This window comes from Aphelocoma coerulescens, chromosome 19 (assembly GCF_041296385.1).
Source record: "Aphelocoma coerulescens isolate FSJ_1873_10779 chromosome 19, UR_Acoe_1.0, whole genome shotgun sequence".
Taxonomy (NCBI): domain Eukaryota; kingdom Metazoa; phylum Chordata; class Aves; order Passeriformes; family Corvidae; genus Aphelocoma; species Aphelocoma coerulescens.
In genome coordinates this window covers 3,642,827-3,669,645 of record NC_091032.1, presented here as the reverse complement: position 1 = coordinate 3,669,645, position 26,819 = coordinate 3,642,827, and the positions used below count along the sequence as shown (strand labels likewise).

The 26,819-nt window shown below is 42.6% G+C and overlaps 1 protein-coding gene across 1 annotated transcript in view; it reads left to right on the top strand.

Annotated features, from left to right (window-relative positions):
* Window positions 1–26,819, top strand: part of LOC138120641 (sphingosine-1-phosphate transporter SPNS2-like) — a 138,046-nt gene that overhangs the window by 31,849 nt on the left and 79,378 nt on the right. The window contains exon 2 of the mRNA XM_069033458.1: window positions 4,724–4,789. Coding sequence (XP_068889559.1) covers window positions 4,724–4,789 — 66 coding nt within the window. The remainder of the gene's footprint in view (window positions 1–4,723; window positions 4,790–26,819) is intronic.

Sequence of the window (26,819 nt, the reverse complement as noted above, 5' to 3'; positions counted from 1 at the left end):
AGTGGGGCACGAGGGAGGGTGCTAGGGGCGTGTGTCCTGCATCCTGTGGAAAACCTTGTGTTCCTTTCAAGCACCATCATTTTTCCCCATTAAAAAATACCTTTAAAAATGCACATGCTTTCTTAAGTAAGTAGTTATGTTGGCCAGTGGTGTTGCAGCACACACACAGTGTTTAAAGAATGTGAGCTGAAAACCGGTGCCTTTGCATCTGTAGCTCTGCACTCTGTGCACAGGCCAACTCTGCATTTTTCACCTGCCTTGGAAGCAGTTTGAAAGCAAATCATGGCGTTTTGTTTTGGTGACTGGAAAATGGGGCTCTCCCAGGGAAGCTCTAATGTCTTTTTGCTTTGAAATTGTGATTTCATTGTGGTTTAGCTTATGGACATTGTTTCTTATTGTGGCAGTGTTCACAGGCGGCAGTATTTGGTGAAGAGCCCACGTAGAATCCTGCAGCTTTTGATTTGTTGTAGCTCAGGTCAGGAACACAAAACCTATCTAGGCAAGCAGCTTGCCTCATGCCTCATCTGTACCACCTACCTCCCTGTTTGAAGTGTGAACTGCAGGCTTCCAGGAAAATTTGGCTTTTCCAAAGTGTTTCCCTTAAAACAGAGATAACCTAGGCCATTAAATGTAGATTTGAATTCCAAAAGCCTCAGAATCAGGTCTTTTACAATCAATGTTGTGAAATGTCAGCAGTACCCTAGAAACCCTCTGACCCTGGGAGTGGGTGAGGTCAGGTATGTCCCTCTCTATCTGTAGCACTTCATGACCTTTTATCCTCCAAATTGCTCTTTAAAGTCCTCTTCATGCCCAGTGCCCACAGAAGTCTGGTAACTGCCTTGGTGTCTGTCAGGTGCTTAGACACTAGGCCTGGTAAAAATCCCCTAGAGAAGGCTGCAGTAACCAGTCTTTGCTCTTCTGTGTGGGTTCCCCAGTAAGTCCTGTCCCTGTGCCCATCTTGATCAGCACTCCTGGCTGGGTGCTGCCTGTGTTTCATCTCATTGAGTTCCTAACTCTACATCAGCATTAACAGTGTCTTGTTCAGCTGCTGAGATACTTTGGGAATTGGCACCATGTTCCCTATACATTTGTTCAGTCCTGAAAATACAGAATGTGCTTAAGAAATAATAGGTGGGAGCACACCAGGTGCCATGTAATCATACAGGCATCCCAAATGGCCAGCAGCCCTCCAGAGAGATTCTCAGGAAGACTGGTGCCTGCTGGCTGCTCTTGGCTATTTTGAGATCCTCCTAGGTCATAGGTATGAGCTTTAATCCAAGAAAGACTTTGCCAGCCACATGTGGTGGCTTCACTTCTTGGATTGCATCAGGTGCTGTGAGACACCTGGGAGCACATCTCTTCAAGCAATGTGGTCATTGTCTGGAGCCTGGCTCCAGCTCTCTCCCTTCCCATCATCTAGAAGCAGAAGGGAAAGTCAAAAAGCTCTATCATTTTCCTGTATTCTCCCCTGGTCTATCATTGCTTAATTGTATCCCTAAATCTTATTAAATTCTGGGGTGAGTCATTTCCACAGTGAGGTGGAAACAGAGCTGAGTGAATTTAAGAGAGGAGGAGTGGCTGAGCAGGAAAACTCCCACAGCAGAGGAACTACTATCACTTCATAGGTGTGTTGCATCATCTGCCTGCTGCTACCTCTAATTTAATGCTCTAATCCCAAATCAAAACACCTGTAGTCCAAAGAGAATATAAAATAACTTGGAGTAGGAAATCCCTGCCAATTAGACATGCAGATTTCTTATCATCTGAGACCTTCTTCCAAGTTCACACAGGACTCATAATTGTGGTTCTACATTGTCCTGTTGCATTGACTCTCCACAGAATCCACTTTCCTCTCCACCACCAGCATAAAATTGTAGGATTAATCCAAGGTGTCTGCACGTCTGCATCCTAAATGTATTTCATTTGTGGTTACAGGAGTTCGAGTTTGTAAAGCTCATTATGGTCTGTAGGACTGCAGACCCACTGTCACTGGACAAATAACTTATCACAAACTGGAAACTCTCCTCTGCTTTTTTTGTGTAGGAACCATTATATTCCCCTCTACTTTCTGTTCTGGTTTCTGATGCAAATCCATAAAAGTCTGTTTTCCATCACATCCCAGGCTCCTGCTTCTCATAACTTGTAGAAGTTTAATGTGCCTCTTTGGCATTCTGTCATGGCTGGGAATATGGTGCTGAAGGCAGGAGAGGCACCTTTCAGGGTGCTGGGTGGAGCTCTGGACATGTGTGTGTATTCCCTCGTGCAATATATTCCATCTAGTCCAACCCCCTGCCCAGCTGCAAGCAATGAGTAGGATATTTCATTTCTGTGCAGCACAACTGAGTGATGATAGGAAAGCATGAGAAAATATTGTACTCGATATTTCCTCCCTTCTTCCACATTGTTCTTGAGGATGTTGATGGGTTTATTGTCCCTAAAATTGGGGTTATAGTGCCCAGGAGTTGTTTTGAGCAAGTCAAAGGTGCTGTGAGCTCTGCCTGATGTGGGCAGTCTGGGACCAAGCAGTACTGGAGCACAAAGTGCTCAGAGCTGCTTCAGCTCAGTGAGGTGTCTAAGTTGGGTTGCATGAGAAACATTTTTTTTGGTGGAAGGGTGGAACACCAAGGGGAGCAGGTAAGTCAGCTGAGCCACGGAGGGGTTTGCTAAGCAAATGCAAATTTCTTTTTGTTCATCACTTGCTGCCTGGATAATGGTATCTCTGTTGTTAATGGAGCAAACTGGGGAAGCACAGTCAAGAAATGCCAGGGCACTTTGTAAATGGAGTTAAATCTTCCATCCAAGAGGAAGCAAAGAAATTCCCTGTTGGAATTGTAGTAGACAGCAATGTTCCAAAGGAAAAGAAAGGCCAGGGGAACACTGTGTCAGGATGGATGTAATCAGGCACTTAATACTTCAGAAAATTATAGAATCACAGTATAATTGAGGTCAGAAGTGACCTCTGGAGATCATCTAGGCCAGCCCCCCTGCTAAAATCAGGGTCAACTAGTGCAGGTTGCTCAGGACTGTGTCCTGTTGGGTTTTGAATATCTCCAGGGATGGGGAGCCCACAACCTCTCTGAACATCCATGCTTGACCTCCCTCACAGTAAAAATCCATTTTCTTATATTTAAATGGAATTTCCTAGGTTTCAGTTGTTGCCCTTTGCCTTTTTGACTGGGCACCAGTGTGAAGAGCCTGGCTCTGCATCTACCCTCTCTGTTATCAGTAATGACATAGGTTAATTAGGTTCACACCCTTCCCCACCCTCAGCCCTCTTGTTTGGGGCTACAGTCCGATGGGAGAGTAGGGAAGTGAGAATTTTTGCAGGAGGTTGAACTAATGTTCCTAGGCAGATATTGAGGCCTAAAGCCCACCTGAGTGCTGTCTTGAGTAAATGGTGATGTACAAGTAGTACAGAATAGCTCAAATGAGCTTTCTTGCTTTTTCTTTCTTTCTCTTTTTCTTTTCCTTTAGTATCTTTAATTTATGACCATTCCCTTGGCATTGTCCCAGACGTCTTCTGGGAATAGTTATCTCTGTGTCTTTTATCTCTCTGTCATTTAGTGTGATCTTGGCAGTCCTAAAAGCTAAGATACTTATGGTGAGTGAGTTCAGGTTGGTGCTCAGTTGATTTCTGTAATGTGCAGAGATGAGAAGAATGACTTTGGATAAAGCCTTGGATCAAAATTTGAACTTTCATGGATGTTCAGTGTAATTAGAAAATGCTTTTAAAAAGGAAACTTGCATATACTCAGGTTTGGGGAAGACAGTAGTCTAAATAAGGAAGCCCCAGATCTAAAGAGAGCAACAGTCTCTATTCCAGACCCAGCAAGTCAGCTGCTGGTTATTTAGACCACTGACAAATATTTGGGCCGATGGATCTGCATCTGAGACCACTGCACCATGTACAGTTTGGCAAACCTGTGTGCCCCAAAATGAGTTATTAAAGCTCTGCTGCAGGTTTTCCTATTGGTTTGTTGGTTACAAAAACATGGCTGTCCCATATACCTGATGTTACATGTGTCAAAATGTTTGGTACAAAAATGTTAAATCTAGTGGAATGTGTAAATACTTCAAAACCTGTTAATTTTGCTTGTGCCAAATACTATATTGGGGTTCAAGGAAGACAGAAGTTTTGGTTCTGCTTGTAGTTGCTTTAAATATGAGCATCTGGTAACTTACCCACCTTTACTAATGTATTTTAAATGTATTTGTTTTGAAAGTAAAAACTCCCCAGAACTAGTTAAATATGAAAGCTTTCATCATTGCTCCTATCAATCTGTAATATCTCCTCCCAGCAGAGATTTGTTAAAACTTGTCTTGGATTCAATCTATCTGTCTTGTCAAACCATTTGAAGCACCTTAGTTGCTGAATCAGTTTCCCTGTATTTCTGTGACATAAAAGAAGTAAGGGGTCTGGATTATGCAGAAAACACACAAAAAGAAAAGCCTGATCTTATTTAGGTAGAAAGGAAAGACCAGTTTCCATTCATGAGGGTTTCATTCCCAGGCTCATTGCACGATGTTACATCTGCCCACCTCTGCTTTTATTGTAGTAGCCCAAAATAACTGAGGGTGCATGTATAGGAAAAAAAAGGCTCAACCTTTAGAAGTTATGTGTTTATACTGGAATTTGAAGCTTTGGTGACGCTTCTCAAAAGGTTTGAGTTGAATGCTTTTCAAAGACTGAAGGCACTGAGTGTATTCCCTGTTTTCCTTGTAGGTGTGTTACTAGACATCCAGCAGCACTTCGGAGTCAAAGACAGCGGGGCTGGCTTGTTACAGACAGGTAAGAAAGAGTGTTTCTTCTCTCACTGGTCTTTGTAACATTCCACTTGTCCAATGGCTGCCTACAGTTTTCTTCATTATGATGCATGGGCATACAGGTTGTGAAATCTACTCTTAGAAAGGTGAATAAATGCACTCTTACTGGGAAGCTAAATGAACGCGAGCGTTATTTTGGCCTTGGTTTGCTGCTGGGCAGGAGATTGGGTCTCAGAATGACTTGAGTGTAGAATGGACCAAAAGCAAAAGAAACTAATGATATTATTTACAAGAACTAAATTCAAATAGGAGATGGTTACTTCCCCTACATCAGAAGACTCATGATAAACCGACAGCAGGATCCTTTTCGCTTCTTTAGGTTGGTAATAAGTGTGATGTATTTTGCCCTTCAAGTGCTTCACAGAGAATCTGCTGAATGGACAGTCCCTGGGAGCACAGTGTGGCATGAAAATGTAAAACTCACTAGGGCAAGAACCTAAGGATGAAAGCTGTAAGCAAGGCTAACAATTGCATCCATGAGAACTCATGGATTAACAATAGCCCTAGAATTTGGGTGCTGTTAGCTTCTGACATTTCTCTTGTTGTGTAAGGAAGATTATTGTAATTCTGATGTCCTTGTAATGGAGCAGGCATTTTCATTTCTCAGACATCTTCAGGCAGAGCTGAACAACCCCAGGAGAAGCCCAGCTTCTCTGGCCTCTAGTCCTGAGGTGGCTGAGAGGAAGGCCTGTATCAGTGGGCTGCACGGGATGACACTGAGGACCAGTCTCATGTAGATGTGACATCATGTTTGATTCTCATGGAGAGTTGAAAGGAGTAGCAGTATTTTTAAGAAATGCAATATTTTAAGAAAACAGTCTGGTTTGAAAACCTCCTACAGAACTATTAGTTAGAGTCAAGGATTTGTGGTGCTGTGGCTGTCTTGTCAGTGTCTTCTGTCTGAAGGAACCACACTGGAACAATTATATCTCTGAAAAAGTGAGAATTCAGTTAGGTTTTGAAATAGTGTGCCAGAAAGGCGTTTTCCCATGCTATCACAGTGGATACCAAACACCTGTCAGGAGCTTGTCTGTGAAACTGTGGCCAACACTGAATTGTATAAAATCATTTACTCTTTATGACCACACTAAAGGTGAGAATGTTCTGGAGCTCCATCAATTGGTCTTTGATTTCAAGCTATGTGAACCACTGCAATATGCCCTCTTTTTTTACTTTCTGCAGCCCAGGGCACAGCAGGGTCCTCATCTGTGGTTGCAGCTTCTTGGTAATCTTGTAATACAAACAATTAATAACAATTTGTATTAAATGTTTAAAAAATGCTGCCCTTACGGGCCAGCAGAGCTCAGCTCAGCTGATGTGAGCAGCATGTGTCCAGAACAGAAGGTTTCAGCTTTACAAATGTCACTGATTATAAGTAGCATCAATCAGTTATGCCCAAAATGGCACTGGTTGTCTGTCAGACACTTTTCTACAGCAATTATTTGTATTTATTTATTGTACTCAGAGGAACAGGTCCTCAATGTATCATTAGACACAAAGTGCTTTCAGGAAATGTTCTGGTGAAAAAGGACACTTGCCAAAGCATGTATTTAATCTTCATTCCCCTCAGTGGATGAAATCCTTCTGAAGATTATTTATTGACAGCAAGTAAAAGCTAACTTCACCAGGATATTAATTTGTTAATTGCAAGATATGTTATTTATTTCCTCTAGCAAACACACAGGGCATTTGAAAACAGCATCACTGAGATGTTGCAGGATTGCTCTTGAGTGTGTCAAGTTTTCTAATAGGTAACTGTTGCTCTAAGAAATGAAATGTTTTCTCTTGGGTTTTTTTGCTGATCTGAAAACTGAGGGCTTGACTTTGCTCCTGCAATATAGATAATAATGTACTAATCACAGTGCTATCAGAGGAAAAGAGTGCTCACAAAATAAAACACCATTTCACATTAATAAGGGTAAAGGCATGTGAAGGTAAGTGAAAGCTTATTAAGTCTATTACTCCAGCTTACCAAGTTTCTGTGTTGGCAGCTGGCCCGTGGCCCAGGTATCCTTAACCCTGGTGAAATAAAAGATGCTGTCCTAAACCACCACAAACATTGCTTTTAATCTTTTGCCTTTTCTCTAAATCTGACTTCTCAATGTTACAATCAGGGGAAATGGTGCAGAGTGTAAAAGCACTTGCCGAGGGTTGCAGAAGAAGCTTGGAGCAAAGCTGGGGCCAGGCCTGGTGTCTTCCACTCTTCTGCCTTAACCTTGAACTGTTCCTTTGCCAGCAGAGACACAAATATTGTTTGCTTCCCATGAGATGGTCCTGCTAACTAATCAAGTGATGTGAGACGAAAGACTGTTCATCCTGATTATGTCCTCTGAATAAAGAGTGGATTAGTCCTCAGGCTGTTAATCCTACATCTAAATCAGTCTTAAATTAATTTACAATGTTAATGAGGGGGAGTGAAATGTAGTATTTGTTGACAGTTCATATCACTCATCAAAAAGGCAATAAAATAAATAAAAAACTTTAAAAAAATTTAAAAAGCCTTTTAACTGAGAAATAAGGTTGCACAAATTTTTAGGTGGAAATGGTTCTGAAAATCCAAACAGAAAGGGGGGAAAACAAATCCACCAAGGTTAACTTTTGACCCTGTGTTCTTCCCACACCCCACTCTTTGCAGGCACAGCTGATCTGGTATCTCTCTCCCTCTGCTCTCTTGCAAGCCAGTCCATACACTCTCAGCTTCTGATGCTGTCTGGAAAGCAAAGGTGACTTGTTCCTTAGAAATTGCAGAGAAATAAATAGATCTTTTGTCTTCTTTTATATTAATCCTGACATACAAGTATCTCTTTGCCCAAGAGATAATGTAAACTGGTTAGAGGGACACTGTAACTCCCTGTGCAGAAAAATCACAGGACACTCCAGCCTCATCTATAATGGAAAGAAGCAGAACGTGGTAGTCTCTGCAGGAAGGATCCTGTGACAGCAGAGGACATGCTGACAGATGAAGCACAACTGCTGCTTGCTCGGTAGCATTGTAGAGTAACACACATAAAACTGTGCTGATTTGAGCCTCACTTATCTCTGGACGATGCTGAAATTCTGTGTTGATCTTCCTTTTCAAAGCACTACATATGCAGTTGTATAAATATTGGTTTAGTTCACCATCCCACAGGTCTGCATCCAAACTTTCTTGTGCTTTTCAGTTCTTACTGGCTGCTTTTCCCAGCTAGAGAAAGGATAAACATGGCTGAAATCTGAAGGTGGTAGAGCATCTCTGTGCCTGCTTGAGCTGTACAGCTGTAGTCAGTCAATACATCTATAAACCAAACCATACAAAAAGTCATCTATGTGTGGAGTTAAGTAGGAGCAGCTACAGAGCTACAGGCCACTAGGAACACAAAGGATGAGAACATGGACAACTGGATTTGTAGAACTGCTTCAAAATAGTGTTATCCTTCCATACACACTATACCATGGGAGTAATGCCCCAGTGCCGTACTCTGGTTTTAACGAGATTTTTTTCCCTTCTTTCTTCAATTCTTGTGCTTTATTGCTCTGTCTGCTCTCTGTGCTCTTGAATTTATTTCACTTTTGTGTATCTTGCCAGTGTCTTTGTAGCACACAAGAGCTCTAATAACAGTAGTGCCTGGCTTGTGATATAGTTTGTCTTCTGAAAATCTCAGGACGTTTTATATCGGGAGGGCTAATGGGGCTGGCCTTCTACAGATGGGGAAACCAAGAAACCCAGATGGGAAAAATTACCTGTCCAAAGTGGCACAGCAGGTCTGAGGCAGAGCCAGGATGAGAACTACAGTCCAGTTCCTGAACATGCAGCATAAGTGTTACGAATTAATTAATTAACGAGATTAATGCTTAGACCCAGAGATTTCATCCTTGTTACTAGGTACCTGAATCCTCCAGCCCAGACAGCTCCAGCTCAGGGACTTCTGCAGGTGGAAACTGAGAGGCATCAAATGGAGGTTATTGCAAGGATTCCATGGAAATGCAGAGGGGGAAAGTGTCTGTCTTCAGGAAGAGCACAGGGATGTCATTAGAGGAAACCCTGGTAGGCAAAAGTGTATAGTGTAAGGTCACAAGCCAGGAAATGTAAGGAGGTCAGAGATCTGCTAGGATTATTAAAGGTGAATAATATAGATAACTGGGACTCTGTAGGAACTTGTGCAGAGAGATGGGCATTCCCCCAGATGCCTTTCAGACCCTGGTTTCCCAGAAAGCCAAGCAATGCCAGGTATTTTTTCTTAAGTCTTGTTGTGAGCTCACTTTTCCTATAACTTTTCCAACTACAATCTCTGTTCACTTGAAAAGTGGAACTTTTATCTACCTGTGTTGCCCTACCTCTTGAGCTGACCTGGTGTGACCTTGCAGTAGCTTGCAACCTTGCAAGTACACAATCAGCTCTGGTGTGCCGTGATTGTTCCCACCAAGCTACAGACACGTGCACTGAGAAGGGAACTCGACATAGTGGATGCAGCACAATGGTGGGATAAATCAGACTTGATGAATTCAGTTCCCTTTGACTCCCATCTTCTTGTCATTGCTTATGGTGGCAGCTATACCTCTCTAGCATTTTTATTTATTCCATGCAGAGACCACATCCTCCAGGTGCTACCCCAGAATATGTGTATACTACGAGTTGCACGTGCTGCACGTTTCTTTTCTACCATCTGCTTCTCCCTAAATGGATGCTGTCTTTCTCCTCAGCTGTGCCCCACAGAACTCAACCACATCTTCACATTTTGCTTCCTACTGCACCTGCTTCACAGTTCTTCTTGCTAGAACAGAGAAAGTCATAATCTAGACACTTTCGGGTTTCTATTTCAAGTTCATGGGCTTTCCTTTTGGGTGAATGGCTTCCTACACCAGAGCACTTCCCAAGGAGGTGGTCCTTCAGGTGTCCGAGCCAGGAGGTGAGATAGAATGCTTATAGAATGCTTTGTGCTTGCTCTTCTTATGCCTGCAAATGGTTTGGTCCTCCATGTCCTACCCACTGCCTTCTTCCCTGCTTCCAACAACACCAAGCATTCTTAAATCCAGGTTACTTCTCTGGCAGTCTGGTGCTCAGAATGGCAGGACAAGGTGGAGCTCTCTTTCTGCCATGAGATCCTCTAAGTCCTGTCAATAATGAGCAAAACCTTTTTCTCCATTTCCCCCTCCATACCTGACTTTGTGTCCTTTTTTCTGATCTTTTTCCATCTTCTGTAGGATGCTGCTGATCAAGGGATTAAACAAGGTCAGTTTAAGCAATGAAGAGGAGAAACCAGGGCTCTTTCAATATGCCTTGATCAATGTTGTGACAAGGGTTGGTCTTTTACTTATTTTACTGGAGTGACTTGACACAGTCCAGAGCTCAATTATTTCCCACCCAAGTCCTTCACAAGTTCTGACAGTCTTTTTTTCCTGTGTGTGCTAGAACGGTGTCTGATAGCCTGAGAAGTCATGGCAGTCTGAGGGTCTGATTCATGAAAGCAGTTAAACCTATTTGGAAATGCCTCTGCAATCAAAAATGAAAGTATTGTCTTGAATCAGTGAGCAGGTTAGAGGAAAACGTGTTTGTGCCCTGGCCCGGTCCCCACGCACCAAGGACCACACTATAAAAATGCCATTTACAGCCTGTGTTCTCACTGGACAGCCCTGGATTGCAAAGTAAATATTCTTTGGGGGGATAAAATGGTCAGGGTGGGAAGAGAAGGTGTCCTTGCTTCCTGCTGAGACAAGGGAAGTGCTTCAGCTGGTGTTGTATTTTGTCTTTCTGTTGTTCGTATCAGCAAGTGAGGGCAGGCTACTAGAACAGAGAGACTCTCCAGACTGCCTCGTCTTTGTTAATATCTTCACTTTATGATACTGCATGGCCAGTAACACAAGGTAACAATTCATTTCCCCATCCCGTCTTTCTGCTTTGCACAAGGAAAGTTTGCCCTCACTATTGGCCTTTCAGGTACTTGGGCTGCGTGTTGCGAGGGAAACTTGCACTTGTGCTGCCTGTGGCACATCTGTTCTGTCAGTAGAAATTGGCTTATTTTCCCTCAGGCTGTAGTTCAGGCACCTCTTGGCAAGGTTGTCTTCACTTCTGTAATTTATTATAATAATGAGGGGAAAGATTTCCCACAGATTTTAGAGAACTGGTTTTCATTCTACCCAAAATCCCAACATCTTTTAACACATCCTGTCCATCCCCCCACACATGTTCCTCAGACCTCAGAATTTGATTGAAGCACTGTATAGTGAAAGTCAGGATTTTTGCTGGTATTGTGTAATACTCTCAAACAACATTTTCCTCTTATTACCAGCAGTGCATTCTCATGTAACTGATATCTCCACTGTTTTGTGCACAAATAGTTCAGAAGGGCTGGTCTGGCTCCCTTGACTTTTTTCATTATCACCATAGTGGGAATTAGGAAAGAGGGAGATGAACATTTGAGTTACGTGGTCAGTTATGTATTTATTTAATGACTACCAGTTGCTGGAAGGGAAGTGTGTACTTATATTCAAAACCCTTATAAGTAGGTTACTTTTTTCTTCCCCTTCTTCAGTGGCTCTAAAAGCTTTTGGTAGTAAGTGGAAAACCTGCTTATTTTTAGTTCTTGCTTTCACTGTGCCTGTAAGTTTAATTTTCAAGAGTGGTGACCAGGGGAGTGTTTGTGTAGGGTCTGAACCAGGAGGAGCCCTGTATTTCTTCTCTATACTCTGATCTAGATCTGTGCATACATTTGCTGTTGATACATCTTGGGCCCAATTTAAAGGTGTTAGCGCAGAAGGGAAGGGGTTTTTTGCCTTGACCTTAAGTGAAGTTGGATCAGGTCTTCTGTGAACTGGGGGTGAGAAAATAGAACTAATTTTTATAATACATTTTATATATTTAACATCCGTCATTGCAGGGGAGCCTCAAGTGTGCCCTCTTAAAAGATTTCTTTTAAGGTTGTTTTGGTTTTGTCTTGTCTCCCACACCTGGAGAACTCTCATTTTCTTAGAGCACAGACCCGCAGTTCTGCAGGGCAATGTATGGTGTAGTAAAAATGTGAACAGCAGGGTGAGATAGGTGAGAAAGAGGTCAGGCTTGGTCTGTGTCCACTGAGAGGTCCCCAAGGGGATACAGTACTGTTGGAAACATTGCTGTTGGAGGTGGTGCTGGATTTGAGAGAGAGATCACTTGGATAACCCAAATAGTCTTGACTGAGTGTGAAGGGCCCTGGAGCACTGAAGGTGCTGTTTGGGAATGAAGAGCACTGAGGTTGGTTGCTGTAACACAGCAGGCATCCAGAAGACTCTGGAAGTACAGGGGTGTATTTGCAGTAGGGGGAATGTTGGGATCCTGGACCAGTCCATGAAATTGTTTTGCTTCTCTGATTTCCTATCTGGCGTTCCAGGTGACCTTTCCTCCAAACCAGCGATTCTCAAACCTTTAGGGCTGTGTACCAGACCACTCTGCATCCTTACAATCAAATCTGTATAGTGATTTATTACCAGTACAAAAGTAGCATTGCTACATGTCTGGCTGGAAAGAACATGCTGTTACCTTGTGGACCACAATTTTGGGAACCGTAGCCTTGGCAAAAGCAAGAACATGTCATCAGGGCTGCAGTGATTCCCATATACAAACCTTACCAACCCTCATGCACCTGAGGAGGAGTGACTCATTCGTAGACACTTGTACCTGGCTTTGAAACTGAATTCCAGGGCATCACTTACGTAAAAAGTGAACATTCTTCATGGTATTGGGTAGTGTTAGCAGCCTGCAGAACTAGATTCCAATTAACACAAGTAAGCCTGTCTTGCATGAATGGTGTACTGTTGTACCAATCTCCAGTGCTCCCCCCTTGCCCCCAGTACCTGCACATACTTGGGGATGTTTCCTGTATGCTGATGTAAGATTATAGAGCAAAGACCCATTTTCTGCTTAAGTTATGTGGGGAGCCTAGTTTTGGAGATAAAACATTAATGATCATAATCCATTACTTCCCCTAATTCAATGTAGATTTACTGTTATGTAAACGTATATAAACATTTTTGCTAAAACTCTCTTCAGTTATTTTCAAGGTAGTCAGATGACTGAGGACGGCTTTAAATCACAGGTGAAAAACAAACAGTTCTTTGATGGGATGAGCAGTAGGAGGAAGGGTTCACACACATTCTTGTGCTCTTTGCTGCTGCAAGCAGGGAGGTGCTTTGGTTTTCAGTGCAAAGGGTATTTCTAGGGAAAGTTCAGTTCTGATGTCTTTTATTCCCCCATTCAATTATACATTAGGTTATTAGTAATTAAACATTTGAACAGTTTTAACCACTTGCTCCTTCCAAGCTTTTCATCCACTAATGTTTACAGAAGCAAGACTTATTTTACATATTCTCCTACTGCATCATTCTCCTTGTTCTTTGTAGGTGAGCTGGAGATGTGGCACCTCTAATTTATTTCCTTGTGGGACAGTGGTGTTGAAGTGAGGACATTAATAGTAATACACATTTCCTGCAAAGAGTTGCCTTAAAGAACTAAAGAGTTGCAATAACTTTCTTATTTGGAGCTGCACGAACTTTAAGTGGATGTTTACAAAAAAATAATTATTGGGGTGGACTTGGAAGTGAATTAGGGATGCAGTACAGGTAAAACAGTTCGAGCTTTGATTTCTTTATTGTAAATTCCATGAATTTACAATCTGTAGAATCACAGCGAGTTCTGAGTTGGAATGGACCCACAAGGATCATAAAAGTCCAACTCCTGGCCCTACACAGGACACCCCAATAGTCCCACCATGTGTCTGAGATCATTCCACTGACAGTGGTGGCCAAGGTGCTCTCTTCTCTGTGTCTTTTCCCTGTTTCTTTCTTTCTCTGGATCCTCAGTTTGTGGAGGCAGGGTGATCCCCTGTCAGCCTCTAATGAATGCCTGTTAAAACTGACCTTGCTAAGAGTTACACAGTGAAATTTTCAGCAGACGATTTGTCTGTCTGCAGTTGGTTGGATTTCTTTTGTTTTCCTTGAAGGATGTTTGAAATACATTCTGAATTCTTTGTTTTTAATTCTGCCTTATTCACAGTTACTGGATTTTTCTTTGGCTCTGCCAACCCTGGGATTTGAGTGGTCCTGGTCACCTTAGCAATTGATGGTATCAGTTGTCAGCACTGTGTTTGTGCCTTCAGCATCCTGTGGTTTTGTCCAACCTACCTGGCAGTAAAAATAACAATAAAATTGTCTTAGTGCCCTTGGCCACACCTCTTGAGCACTAGAAATCATTGACAAAGTCTGACAAAGAAAGGTACTGTTTCATGAGAGCCTTTGTGATAGAATGAGTCACACTAAGAAAGATGGGTGAGTTAAAGAATAACTTTACCACCAATAAAAAAAAAAGAAAAGGAGAAAAGAAAAAGCAAGGTTTTACTGAGTTCCATTCAATTTAAGCATATGGGCTTTTTTGAAAAGCAGCCTTCCATTTTACAGGTGTAGTTTAGGATATATAAATGCTTAACTTACTAATTGTGCCTGCCAATCAAAGTAAAGTGGCACTAATTCCACCAGAAAAATTGCTCCTAGGTTAAATTTCAAGCTCAAAATTAGTGATAGAGTTAAGAATCTTTTAAAAACCTGAACTAAAAATAGATATTAGTTCAGAAGGGCTGATGTAAACCGTTATTATGGTGAGAACCATGCAGTATTTCACTAGATAAATCCATCTCCTCTATGTGTCTTCTTTAAAGTAAAATTACAGAGCAGGAGCATGAAAATGTCTCATAATTTTTGCTGGTTTAGTTCTTGCCATCCCCTGCTTTATTTTTAAATTGACATCTCCCACCATCACATTGCTGCCCACCATGTCGCTGGGCAGGGTTTCACAGGAGCACTGCTGGGATGTGTAAATCTGAGGTACCACTGTTGCTGTAGCTCAGGGAGCTGAGACTGCCTCAGCACTTAGTCATGTGGGCCTGGAAAGAGTTTCTGTCACCAAGTGTTGTTGGGTTGCATTTCTTAGAAAATTCTTACATTCTCATAAAAGTGGATTCATTCCTGCTTTACCCACCCAGCGCCTTCAGTTACTTCCAGCTTTTTGGCTGATGTAGCAGTCATGCTGCCTGCCAACTGCCTTGAAACCCATGGATGTGACAATGGGGAAAATTATTAGCAAGTGTGACAGCAAATATGTCATATTGAGGGGGAGGGTGGCAAAACAAAGAGAAAATATTAAAAGAAAATATCTGGGGAAAAAAAAATGTGAAGAGAGCAAACCTTTTCCTGAAAAGCAAATTGTCCAAAGTTGTCCTTGTTCTCACAGAGGATGTTTTATGGCAGAAGAGGTATAATACAGGATATTATACAATGGATATTGAATTTTCACTAAAAGCTCCCCAGTGAGATATTCCTACCAGCTGCTAATGTTACACCTTCCAGGGACTTGGACTGTATGTGACACACTGAGCGGAGAAAATATTTGCATTGTATGTAAAAAGATGTGTTAATTTTCCTTGTTTATACTTACTGGACTTATTCTTTCTGGATTCATAATCCAGAAACTGGTTTCTCATCTAGTCACCAGACAAATAAACTTCTGGCAGCACCATGCCAAGTTTTCCCCCAAGGTTCAGTTCCAGCTGAACAGGACTCTGATAGTGGAGCTCAGGTGGCACCTCAGGGCATTTCTGGTCTCCTGGGAGGGGAGTGGAACTGAACACAATCCAGCACCAGATGGGTCACTGGTCACTCATCAGGCTCACCTTCTACATTTTTAGACCTAATTGAAATGGGTTTCTTTAATACCTTGACAATCCCTGGATTTACCAAATATTGCCTTTCCTTTTTTCCATTAATGTAATTGATGATGCATGAAGGAATTGCATTTGCAAACCTTGCGCATTGCAGTATTTGTTTCAGGATGTTTTTTTCCAGTGGTACTTGTTCTCCCAGAAAGGTACTGGTCCAAAGAAATTTAAACTGAGGGATTATTTGAAACAGGGTCTGGTCACACTCCATGGCTATTGAAATGTGATTAACCCAGGGTCTTTTACAGATGTGGTGTTCTTTTATCCATGGGAGCAAATTCAGTTGCAAAGCTCACTCCTGGAACTGCAGCTCAGCTTGGCATTAGAGTATTTTTCCAAGTCAGGAATGACACATGGATGATAATCCTAGAAATAACAACTGTAAAACAGAGATTCTGTAAGACACACAGAGATTCATTCTCCAGTGTAGCTGTGATCCCTTTCCAAACCATGGCAAGTTAAACACTGGGATATGTCAGTATTTCAACAATTTCCTTAAACTAATTTGTCCCTTTTTGAAGGCCCCCCAGCCAGTGTGAAACACTTGCTCTTTGTCTAAATTGCCATTTATAACAGCAAGAGGCAGGAGCTTTTCTAAATACTGCAAGCAACATTGAATTGGCAAATAATTCTGTCGAATAGCACTTAAAATGGTGTGAGAGGCTTCCCTACATCCTGCGATGCTTCTTCACTGTGGGATGAAGGCTGCTTGTCACTGGAGGTGTTCATTTGTGGCCTGCTGGTTATTCAGCTCTTGTCCTAGTCCTCAATACACAGTTGCAAATCGAAGTCAATGACGATGTTTCTTTGCATTTACTTTGTGATACAAAAGCCTATTCAAATGTTACTGGCATCTTGAAAAATAGACGGATCAGCCCATGGCTCTATACTTTGGCAGAGAGTTATTGAAGTGCTAATGGGCATCATGTGGCATTGGATAGGAAGTAGAAAGTATTTTTGGTCCCTGAGCTGTGCTCAGACCACTGGTGCTTGAATGATGGTGAGACTCTGTCTAAAGCTTGCTGGACACACGAAACTGTGGGAGATGAGGGTATTTTGGATGTCCTAAGGTCATCTTCAAAATGCTTTGGCTCACTTGTGGATCTTGTTATGCGGGATTTGGTGGTTGTCAGGGAAGCCTGTTTCATTTTAAAATAAATATTTATTTATATAAATATTTATACATTTATATTTATGTCTTTATTTATATATCTATATCTAGATGGATAAATAGATAGATAGTTTTTTATATCTATCTCTATGTTGTAGTTTAGGTGCCAGACCCTCAGGGGAGAATAGGTGGAGTTACCTGCTCTGCTTTAACACGGGAGAAAGCAGCCTGACAACTGCTGAGGGACTGGAGCCTTGTTTTCTGCCAAAGGTAGATCTTGCTGTCTGGTGGCTCCAGACTCCTCCCTGACCCTCATGGAGCTGTTAATCAGACTAGGATAGTGATTCAGCATTTTATTCCCTGTCTCTTGCAGGTAGTGGTGATTGTTTGTGTCCGAGCACACGGTTTCTGTGGCTGTGTGAGTTTAATGGCAGGTAATAAAGGAGAATCAGCTCAGGGTTCAGGGTGAAAGCAAATAATTCCTTCCTTGCTTTGTAGAGGATTCGTGATTCATAATGAAACCAGACAGCGAGTGCACTTACACAAAAACCACACTTTGGGCCAACATGTCTGGTCCAGACCAGGCAGCCCTGGCCCCTGCTGCACTCACATCATCTCATGTACACCCTCCACTTCCTTCTCACAGGAGGAGTTTCAAAAATTACTATTTTTAATTTGCTTGTCCTCAAAAATAAGAGGGCAGTAATGTAAAATCACGTAACATAATGAATTTCCTGAAAAGGTAGGATGTGGGGTGTGTGTTTTTCTGATTTTTTTCCTCACAATGCAGAAACAATCAGTAGGGGTCAGTTTGCTGGAAAGCGTTCCAGGCTTGTGGAAATGAATGTCACGAGGCATATTGTCAGGACCTGAGCTTAAAAGACCAGATCTTTATGTGGATAACATATTATAATTCTTGGGAGGGCTGAAGCCAGCCTCTGAGTAATTCAGCTGCCTGTGTAGGAATTCTGTGTACTTTCCTCGGAAGGATCTGATTGCTGTCCCTGTCACAGACAGGATGCAAGACTACATGGTCTTCTGATTTGTTGTCATTGTTCTTGTGTTCTTATGAAGTGGTCTCCTGAGGTTACATGAAAGATATATTACTGGGGGACTTATTATTTATTCACTGGCAATGCCTTAGGCAGAAAGATGGACACGGCTGTTAGGGAGAAGCTCTGAGATTCCGTAGCAAGATGATTTTTTTTCTCTTTCTGTGTTGGTGCTTTGAATTGAAACCCAGTCAGCCCTACAGAAATTTCCCCTGTGAAGTTAGTGTGGTTTTGGGCCAGTCCCTAATGGGTGGTAGCTTATATAGGGAGCTGTCATTGCACAAGGCACTTTGCATTTTACAGGTGACTCAGAAAAAAGTAGGTGATTGAGCAGGACAAAATACTGAAATTCCCTCTGTGACCAGCAAACAGCTTTTTAGAAGTAAGGATTGGCTGGGCAATGTTATGAAATGTGTGTGTTTCCTCTGCAAATAAAGGTGAAGCTATCAATGGCTCTGGGAGGGGGGAAATCTTTGAGGAAAATGAGACAGTTCTGGGTTGTTGGATTAGCATCAAACAAAAGTAATTACCCGCAATGGCTTTTACATCCATATCTTCTGTGAATTTTAGCATATTCCCATTCCACAGTGTTTTCTAGTCCTAAAAAAAGTGAATTACCATAAGGCTGCAGATGGCAGGATTTTAAGAGCAGTATCCCTTGCTGGCACTGCCTACATCTTAGAGCAAGTGAATAAAAAGTCAGATATTTCAGATGTCCTCTTGAAGTTTTCATGATGAGAAAGAATATATTTTCATCCCTTAGAATTCAGTTTAATTTGACAAATGTTTGCCTTCCTCCAGATATCTAGAGGCAGGCAGTGTGAGACCAGGGTGAAGTCAGTGTGTTTAGAAATTCAGAAAGATGTGACCTGACCTCTGTGAAGGAAGTTAGCTGTAATACAGAGATGAATCTGTGTTTTGTCCCTTCAGATTGATAATTTCCTTAGTTACTGAGTTTTAAAACAGGGCATTTTACTGATCTGCTAAAAGCACTCTTGAAGACATGTGGCTTGAGTTGGAAAGGGAGCAGTTTTGTGAAGAAGAATGGTGTGGAAGGAGTTTGCAACCAAACTCTGACACACTTTTATCTGCACATGCAAAAACACACACTATGAATGTCCTTCCCTGTCTGGACATCAGTGCTTTGCTCCTGTGCCTTGGTGATAACACTGAAACAAGATTTGGGGTTCCCTGGGTGTCTCTCGTTCACCCCAGAGCATTTCCTGCCCATTTGCCTGTGTTTACGTGCTTTCCTGAGCAATTTCTGGAGCATGTAATCTGCAGAAATGTCTTCAGTTTTAACTCTTACGTAGGACAATTTTGATGGGTGCCAATGATAGACATTAAAATTGAGAGCAAAGTCTCATTTCATCCCTGTGTCCTGCTAGATTAGATGCTGTCCCGAGGCTGTTGGTGCTGTGGTAGTTGACAACAAATTCCATTATAAAAATGTGACTATGGCCATTTTCCCTTCCAAAGAGGGAGCATGTGTTTTGCCAAGCCTACTATAGATGGTACAACAGCCCCCTAAAGAACTGCAAAAATAATTAAAATAAATCAGTCAGTCCCACTGCTGGCCTGGGAATAATGTCAACAAAGAGCTGTGCCCCGCTCCCCATTCCCAAAGCAGAGCCATGTGGATTTGCAAGGCTTTGATGTAGCTTTTCCTCACAACTCTGAGCATTCACCTGGCTCCCACCAGGGTAGCCATCAGGACTGGTAGCTCCAAAATCTCCCTTGGGCTTGTGGCCCTGCTGGAAGGCAATGGCTGAGGGTCTCTTTCTGGCCAAGACTGCTGGCAAAACCAGCATCCCTGCTCCAGCCTTCCCCAAATCCCTCACTCCGTGATGGACCAGTGAGCGAGCAGTCCTGTGCCCCAGCTGTGTGTGTGGCGTGTTTGGGAAGCAAATGTTTGGTTACTGCCGAGTTTTTCCCTCTTTGTAAATGCAACCAGCAGATATTGAGAGCTGTGTGTAGAGGTCAGCAAGGCATTCCCACTGCAGAATAGTCATTTATTTCTTTTAAAATTTCTTTTAAATTTCTTTTTAAAAGCAAACCCAACAAACTTAAGTCTGAAAGCTGTGGGATGAGAAGATATCAGATGATCTCCCTCAGTAAGTTGCCACAAATACATGAGGAGCTCTTGATTCTACTCTAAAGGGAAGGGGAAGCACTTCCTATTGCCTTGTTTTTCTTTTCTTTTTTCTTAGGAAACTGCTGTTGTTGGTAAATAACATGTAGCAAGGAATTTATTAGTAATACGCAGTACAAGCATCTCCTTCTTATCCTGTTCTCTATTGCTGCAGGAAATAGGTTTTGAGATTGAGACAGAATAACTTCTATGGCACCCCAGTTAATTATTTGAAATTAAAATGTTAGTTGAAGAAGGATGCAGGATTAGTGGTGCTGTTTTAAAGAAGGATGGCAAAGCTCATTTTAGGATGAAAACAGTCTTCCCTATCTCAAATTAGGAACCAGGAACATTATTTCTCTTTATACCAGATACAAATGAAGCATCATTCTATTATGAGAGTAACAGATTTAAAGTATTTTATTCCTAGTTAAATCTAATTCATGGTACTCAATGCAGATTTCAAGGATCAAGGGATTTAGATTATTCTGCATTACCAGCTTTAGGCTGTCATTTCTTGGTGTGTTTAAGTGCCTGCTGTACTTGAAAAGGCTTTGAGGGCAAAGGTGCACATCCCAGTCCCTGCTCCAAGGGACCTGGTGTAGTTCTAGCCACCAGCTTGTGCTGCCTCTCTTGGATCAGGGAACTTGCCAGAAAAGATACAAGATTAGTTTTCAGCTGTCAGCAGGCCCCAGATTTTGCTCTCCAGATGGCCACACAAGCTCTGTACTGGCACAAGGGAAAGTCTGACCAGTTCCTTGAGGAGATCTCACCTTTGCTTCCAAAGACTTCTGCGGATGTGGCTCTGTGTGTGTGCCTGGAGTCATAATTGCAATGGGAAAGAGCTCCTCAAGTAGAGGAAGGGAACAGAGCAAAATAAAGCTCCTTTGGGGTTTGTGGTTATTTAAATGCTTTTTTTAAGACACCTTTCTCTGGCTGCGAGCCTTGGGTTTAGGTGTTTCATCCTCCTGGCAAATAGGAGCAGCCTCTTCCCAGCTGGAGGGTTATTTGTGACTGCAGCTCTCAGAGGGATGGCAAGTGGGCAGAACATCCTGGAAAACTGCATGGAAAGGGAAAAGCAAAACTGCTATTTGTTCAGATGCAGACTTTCATGAGTGCTAGGAGTGATTGCTGCCTGTGTCTGTAACAGCAGCCAAGACTGATTTAGGTACATTTTAGTCATGTTGAGGCAAACCCAGCCTTGTAGCTGTGTCACTCACGATGCTGTAGTGCTGCACAGCTATTGACCAGTGTCTGCACCTCTGGGATCTCATGTCTAATTCAGGATTGACCAGAATGGATACAAATCCATCCTAATTGGCTAACTAAGTTAATGAACTTTCCCTCCAACTGATTGCACAATGGTGAACCGACCCTGTCACGCACTGTGTGAGCACTGCAGCCGGGCAGGGCTGACATGTCCTGCTGCACTGTGTAACCAGAAAGTTCTCAAACACTTAGAGCTGGTTAAGTCGAATGGAGGAGAAACTGCAAGAGGACAAAGCTCTGACTGTGAGCTTCATAACTGTACCTTGTGTATGTACGGGGTCAGAATAACTAATGGTTTTAGAAATGTAACTGTGAACCACGCTCCAGCTTTTAGAAATAATTTAGGTGCAGCTCAGGGACATGTTAATAAGTTATTAACTGATCAAGCTGGTGGAAATGATGCAGATGCAATTTTGCCTTCCTAACTTCTTTTCTATTTTTTTTAGAATACTGTGGGAATAGTTGTTATTTCTGGACCGCAGGTCCTTTTGGTGTATTAGCCAGCCTTTGGTTGTGATCACATATATAGGGAGGAAAAAGATGAACAGGACAAGATTATGGTGATAGTTCCTGGGTATACCAAATCAACTGGCTAGCTGAGGACTTTCTGAACAAAAGGAGCTACCTTTAGCAGCCTTTCAGTTAGTATTCCTACAGGGTTTTGTCCAATCCTGTTTTGTAATAACATAAGCTCTTAGCTCCTGGGGCCTCCTGTGATCATTCTAGTGTTAAGTTTTGTGAATGAAACATCTCCTTTGATTTGCATTTTTCAGCTGCCAATCTTATTTGGCAGTCTTCTAAGAGAGAAGGTGATTCAGCTTTCCCCTTTTCCTTGTTACTCATAGTGTTAGATCTCCTCCATATCCCACACTAGTTGTTCCTTTTCCAGCATGTTTAATGTTTTACTGTAAAAGAACTTGTTTTGTCCTTTTGGCAATTCTTTTTGATGCCTGCTGTGACTTTCCCAGTAATAACCTTTAATATTACAGGGATGCAGTAAACTTACAAGTACAGAAGTGTTTTTATTGGCAAAGAGGTTCTGTTCTCTGCTGTCATTAGAAGTCATAAGCAGTTCTATCTAAACAAAATTCTCAGCTCTGATGCCCACTGAATCAAGGAGTCCTTGCATCAGCTTTGGTCAGGAGTCTAAATCAAACCACACTGAAAGCATTTTGCAGGAAAACAACTCAAAGTGGAAGTGGCTGTAAAACAGAATTCGCCTTGGCTTATTTAATCCATCACTTCTGAACAGTAAGAAATGCAAAAGCAGAGTTTAAACACTGCCAGAAAAGCACAGTTTTTGGGCTCTGCTGACAATTGCCAGCAATCTAATGCTGTCTTAGGCAATAATCTGCATGGCTTTGTATGGCACTGCCATGGAAACCCAACTGTGCCACAGCCTCCTCTTCCCTCTTCATGGAATGAACCACATTGTGGAACTGATCCCAATGTGAAGATTATTTTTTTAATTGATGAGGAGAGGTAGTGTCTGCTCCTCCTCAAGTGTTCTCATAGCCACAGAAGACATTCTGCTACAAATACACTATTATTTCATCAGAAAAGCTGCTCCTCAGGGCTGGATGGCTGCTGCTCTCCCAGAGCCAGCTCACTGCAGGGTCAGGCAAGCACCAGTTCAGGCACAAGGAAAGTGATGGATGAGGAGCTGGACACTGGAACCATTCTTTTGGATTGCTGCATTGTCTTACAGAGCACATCTCTAGGAACACGGCAACTGGTTTATTGATACTCAGGTTGCCCAAATCCCTTTAAAACAGTGCTAATGTACTCACTGTAGTCCCCACAATGAAAAGCAGAAGTAGGGGGTTTCCTCTTTTCTATTTAAATGATGATGTCTGTGTACAGCTGTTCAAAATTTAATCTTGTAGCAAGTTAGCTCCTGCTCCAAGTAAATTTGCTGGACATCCAGAGAGATAAAACAGTACAGTAGAATGCTGCCTTTTCCACTTAGGTAAAAAAAAATTGAAGTACAGCAGGATGGAATTGAACCTCAGATGTATTAAAGGGTTGTGAATTGATAACTGTGAGTAACTAACTCCTTTGACTTCAGCAAAAAGGAAGATATGAATGGCTGAATATTTAAGTGCAGTTTCAATTGGCATAATATAGGAAATTAATAAAAAAGCCGTTAAAAAATTGAGTGCTGGGTTTCTGGATATTCTTACCTCATTTTCTGTTTCCAAGGAGTGGACTTCCCAGCAATTTCCACTGAAGCAATAATTCTTGTTAGTTAAGGTGAACAAAGCAAGCTTCAGGATATCCTCTGCTGAGAATATAGGGGCTAACCCTTGGAAGAATCTGGTTTCTGCAGTGAGGAAAAGGGGTGGAGCTATCAGTACTGAATTCTTCCAAGTGCTGCATCTTGTGTATTGTTGAGTGAATTGTGAACTTGCCAGGCAAGCTGTGTTCAGGCCTTGTCTGGCTTCATAAGTGGTGTTTTTGTAACCAGGTTCTGACCCTGTCACAGCAAATGGAACTCAGTAGTATTGTAGAGCAACCTCCTTCTCGATGTAAATGTGTGTGTTAGCTGTGTGTGCACATACTCCTCCTAAACATTTTGTTTACATTTTGTATCAGTATGTGCTAAGGAAAAAGCTGCCACCTCATGGTACAACATGCTCCCCATAGAGAAGACAAGATTGGAGCTTGAATACTGATGAGTGGCATCAGCAGTGAGAGAAACATGATCTAGAGTGTCCTGTCAAACACAGACACACACTGGAACACACAGACTGTGTGAGTAGTTAGGGCCACACCTTTAAAACACTTATTCTCCTCTCTTTCCAACTTTTGACCCATTCCCACCTTGTCACACAGCCCAGAGCACTGAGCGCCACATCCAGTTGATCCTTGAGTACCTACAGGGATGGGGACTCCTCCACCTCCCTGAGAAGCCCCTTCCAATGCCTGACCACCCTTGCAGTGAAGAAATTTCTCCTGAAGTCCAACCTGAGTCTTCCCTGGCATGGCTTGTGGCTGTTTCTTCATGTCCTGTCCCTTATTCCCTGGGAGCAGAGCCCAACCACTGCTGGCTGCCTGATGATCTTAGAGGTCACCACCTTCTCTTAGGGAGTTGTTGAGAGTGAGAAAGTCCCCCCTGAGCCTCCTTTTCTCCAGGCAGAGCCCCCCCCAGTTCTCTCAGCTGCTTCTCATCGTCCTTGTGCTCCAGACCCTTCCCCAGCTCTGCTGCCCTTTGCTGGACAAGCCCCTCAATGTTGTTCTTGCAGTGAGGGGCCCAGAACTGGATGCAGCACTCAAGGTGTGGCCTCACCCATGCCCCATACAGGGGGACAGTGTCCCTGGTCCTGCTGGCCACACTTGTCCTGACACGAGCCAGCATGCCATTGGCCTCTTGGCCACCTGGGCTCATGTTCAGCCCCTGTTGACCAGCACACCCAGATCCTTTCCCACTGGGCAGCTTTCTAGCCACTCTGTCCCCAGTCTATAGCACGGCATTGGGTTGTTGTGACTGAAGTGCACGACTTTTCACTTTGCCTTATTGAACCTCAGTTTGGTGAGGACACAATCACACAATGAGGCATTTATGAAGTTCTCTATTTTGTCCTGTGGTCTGTTCTGGGAGAACATTTCAGACCACATGCAATCCAAACCTTTGTATACCTTACTCCAATTGGTTTGGTGCATTCTCAAGCTTTTTTTTTTTTTTTTTTAATGCTCCTGTGTTCGATATTGTCAGTGTGTGACAGCTTTGCATGACATATGGAACTGATGGTGTGTTTCAAAGCTCCTCACACTTGTCAGTAACTTCTCGTCTGCAGGAGAGTCTGGAACCTGGTGATCTTGTGTTTTGCACCCGGCAAAGCACAGTAACACGATCCATCTGTTGGCTGTTGAATTAGCAATGAAGTAAAACAAAGCCCATGTGCAGAGTGATGTAACAGAGTACCTATAGTAAAGTTTGTGCCAGGGATGATTTTCAGGGTGATGTTTTCTAAAATCAATTGCATTGTATTAATTCATCCTCCTTCAAAGGATGAATGTTTTAAATCATGTTTCTGAGATTCCCAGGGCCTTGGACTGCCCCATCATTGGGTATCAATTTTAGCTTGATCACATCATACAATCAGTAAGGTTGAAGGATCTCTAAGATCATCAGGTCCAAACATTAATCCAGCACTGCCAACTCCACCACTAATCCATGTCCCTCAAAGTCACACCTACACAGTTTTTGAACACTTCCAGGGATGGTGATCCACTGCTGCCCTGGGTAACTTTTTCCAATGCTTGACCATCACCACATTGTGCCTGAACTGTGGCACAGTTCAGGTTCAATGGTGAAGTAGCATGAAAGGATCTTTCTTCTTTCTTGGCTTAAATAGTGCTGTGAAAAAAAAAATCACTTTAAATTGTGGTTTTAGACCTTAAGAAATCTCTTCAGCATCAAGATGATCTTATAAACAGGACACTGCTGAAGCTGGAAGACCTGTGTGGATTCCAGATGTCTGTAATTCATCATGGGCAGGTCACTTTCCTGTGTCTTAGTTTCCTTAGCCCTAAAGTAGAAATTAATGTTTAACTTTCTTTCTAAATTGTCCCATGCTTCACTGTGATTAAATGTGCTGTGTTGCATGTGCTGAGCAGTATTATTATAGCATAAAACTGTGGAGAAAATTAAAATTAAAAGAGAGAAGCATTGCAAAAACATGTCTTTGGAATAGAGGAGCTGGTTGGGCTGTTGGAGAGTCTTTATTCACCATTGCAGGTAGATGGTAACTGGTGCCACAAGCAGCTTGAGAAACACATGCACTCATGACTGAAAGTCCCCAGGGTAGAAATGGCTCAACCAAATCCCAGGGTTGTACTTGTACACACCCATAAAATATCCCATCCAGGGCAAGCTGCCTGTTTAGGTATTATCATTGTTTGGGAATTTGTTGTTGGGAAGATGTTACCAACCTCTCAGCACACAGTTCTCATCAGTGTCTCAGTGGATGCCAGTCCCTTGAGGCAGAGGCTGTCTGGATTAGCCTTCCACAGAGCCAAGGTCACTGTCAGCACTCAGTTAGATGTGTACACATGATTTGTGCTGACTCAAAGCTCAAAGATACCCACTAGGTTTTTTTTGTTGAGCATCCTTGTGTAGAGAAAGCTATTTTTACCTGACCCTGAACCTTTCTAGCACTATTCCTGATAGGAAAAAATAAGCCCTATGTGCTTAAAGTCAAAACTAAAAGAAGGGACCTTTTTTCAGAGGTGCCTGTGATCTGCTCAACCTTCCAGGAACTGAGGAACGGCAGCCTCTGTGTGTGCCTCTGTCACTGCCTCCCTTCCTTCTTGAGTCCACTCTGTGGATGACCTGCTGGCAGGAGAAGCCCCTCTCTGAGGTTATCTCTGGATTGATAAATCCACTAAAGGAAAGTCCACTAAAGAGTAAGTCAGATGGGGGCAACAGTGTCTTTGGAATCACAGGGTGGAGAGCTGTTGGGTCAGAGCCTTTTCAGGGAACAGATGCAGAGTCAAGCTGGTAAATTTGTTTGGAGCGAAAGAAAAAAATAAGAGTGATGGTTTCTAGTTTTAGTAGGCAGGAGCTTTTTGTTACTGTTAAATATAAAGTCTACAGTTCCTTCCTCTCCTCTCATCTCCTTTGCTTCCACTGTTGGGGGATTTAGTTTTTCCCTGGGTACACAGGCAGCTCTTGAGAAGGGAAAATGTGGTCAGAATACCAGCTCCCTGAC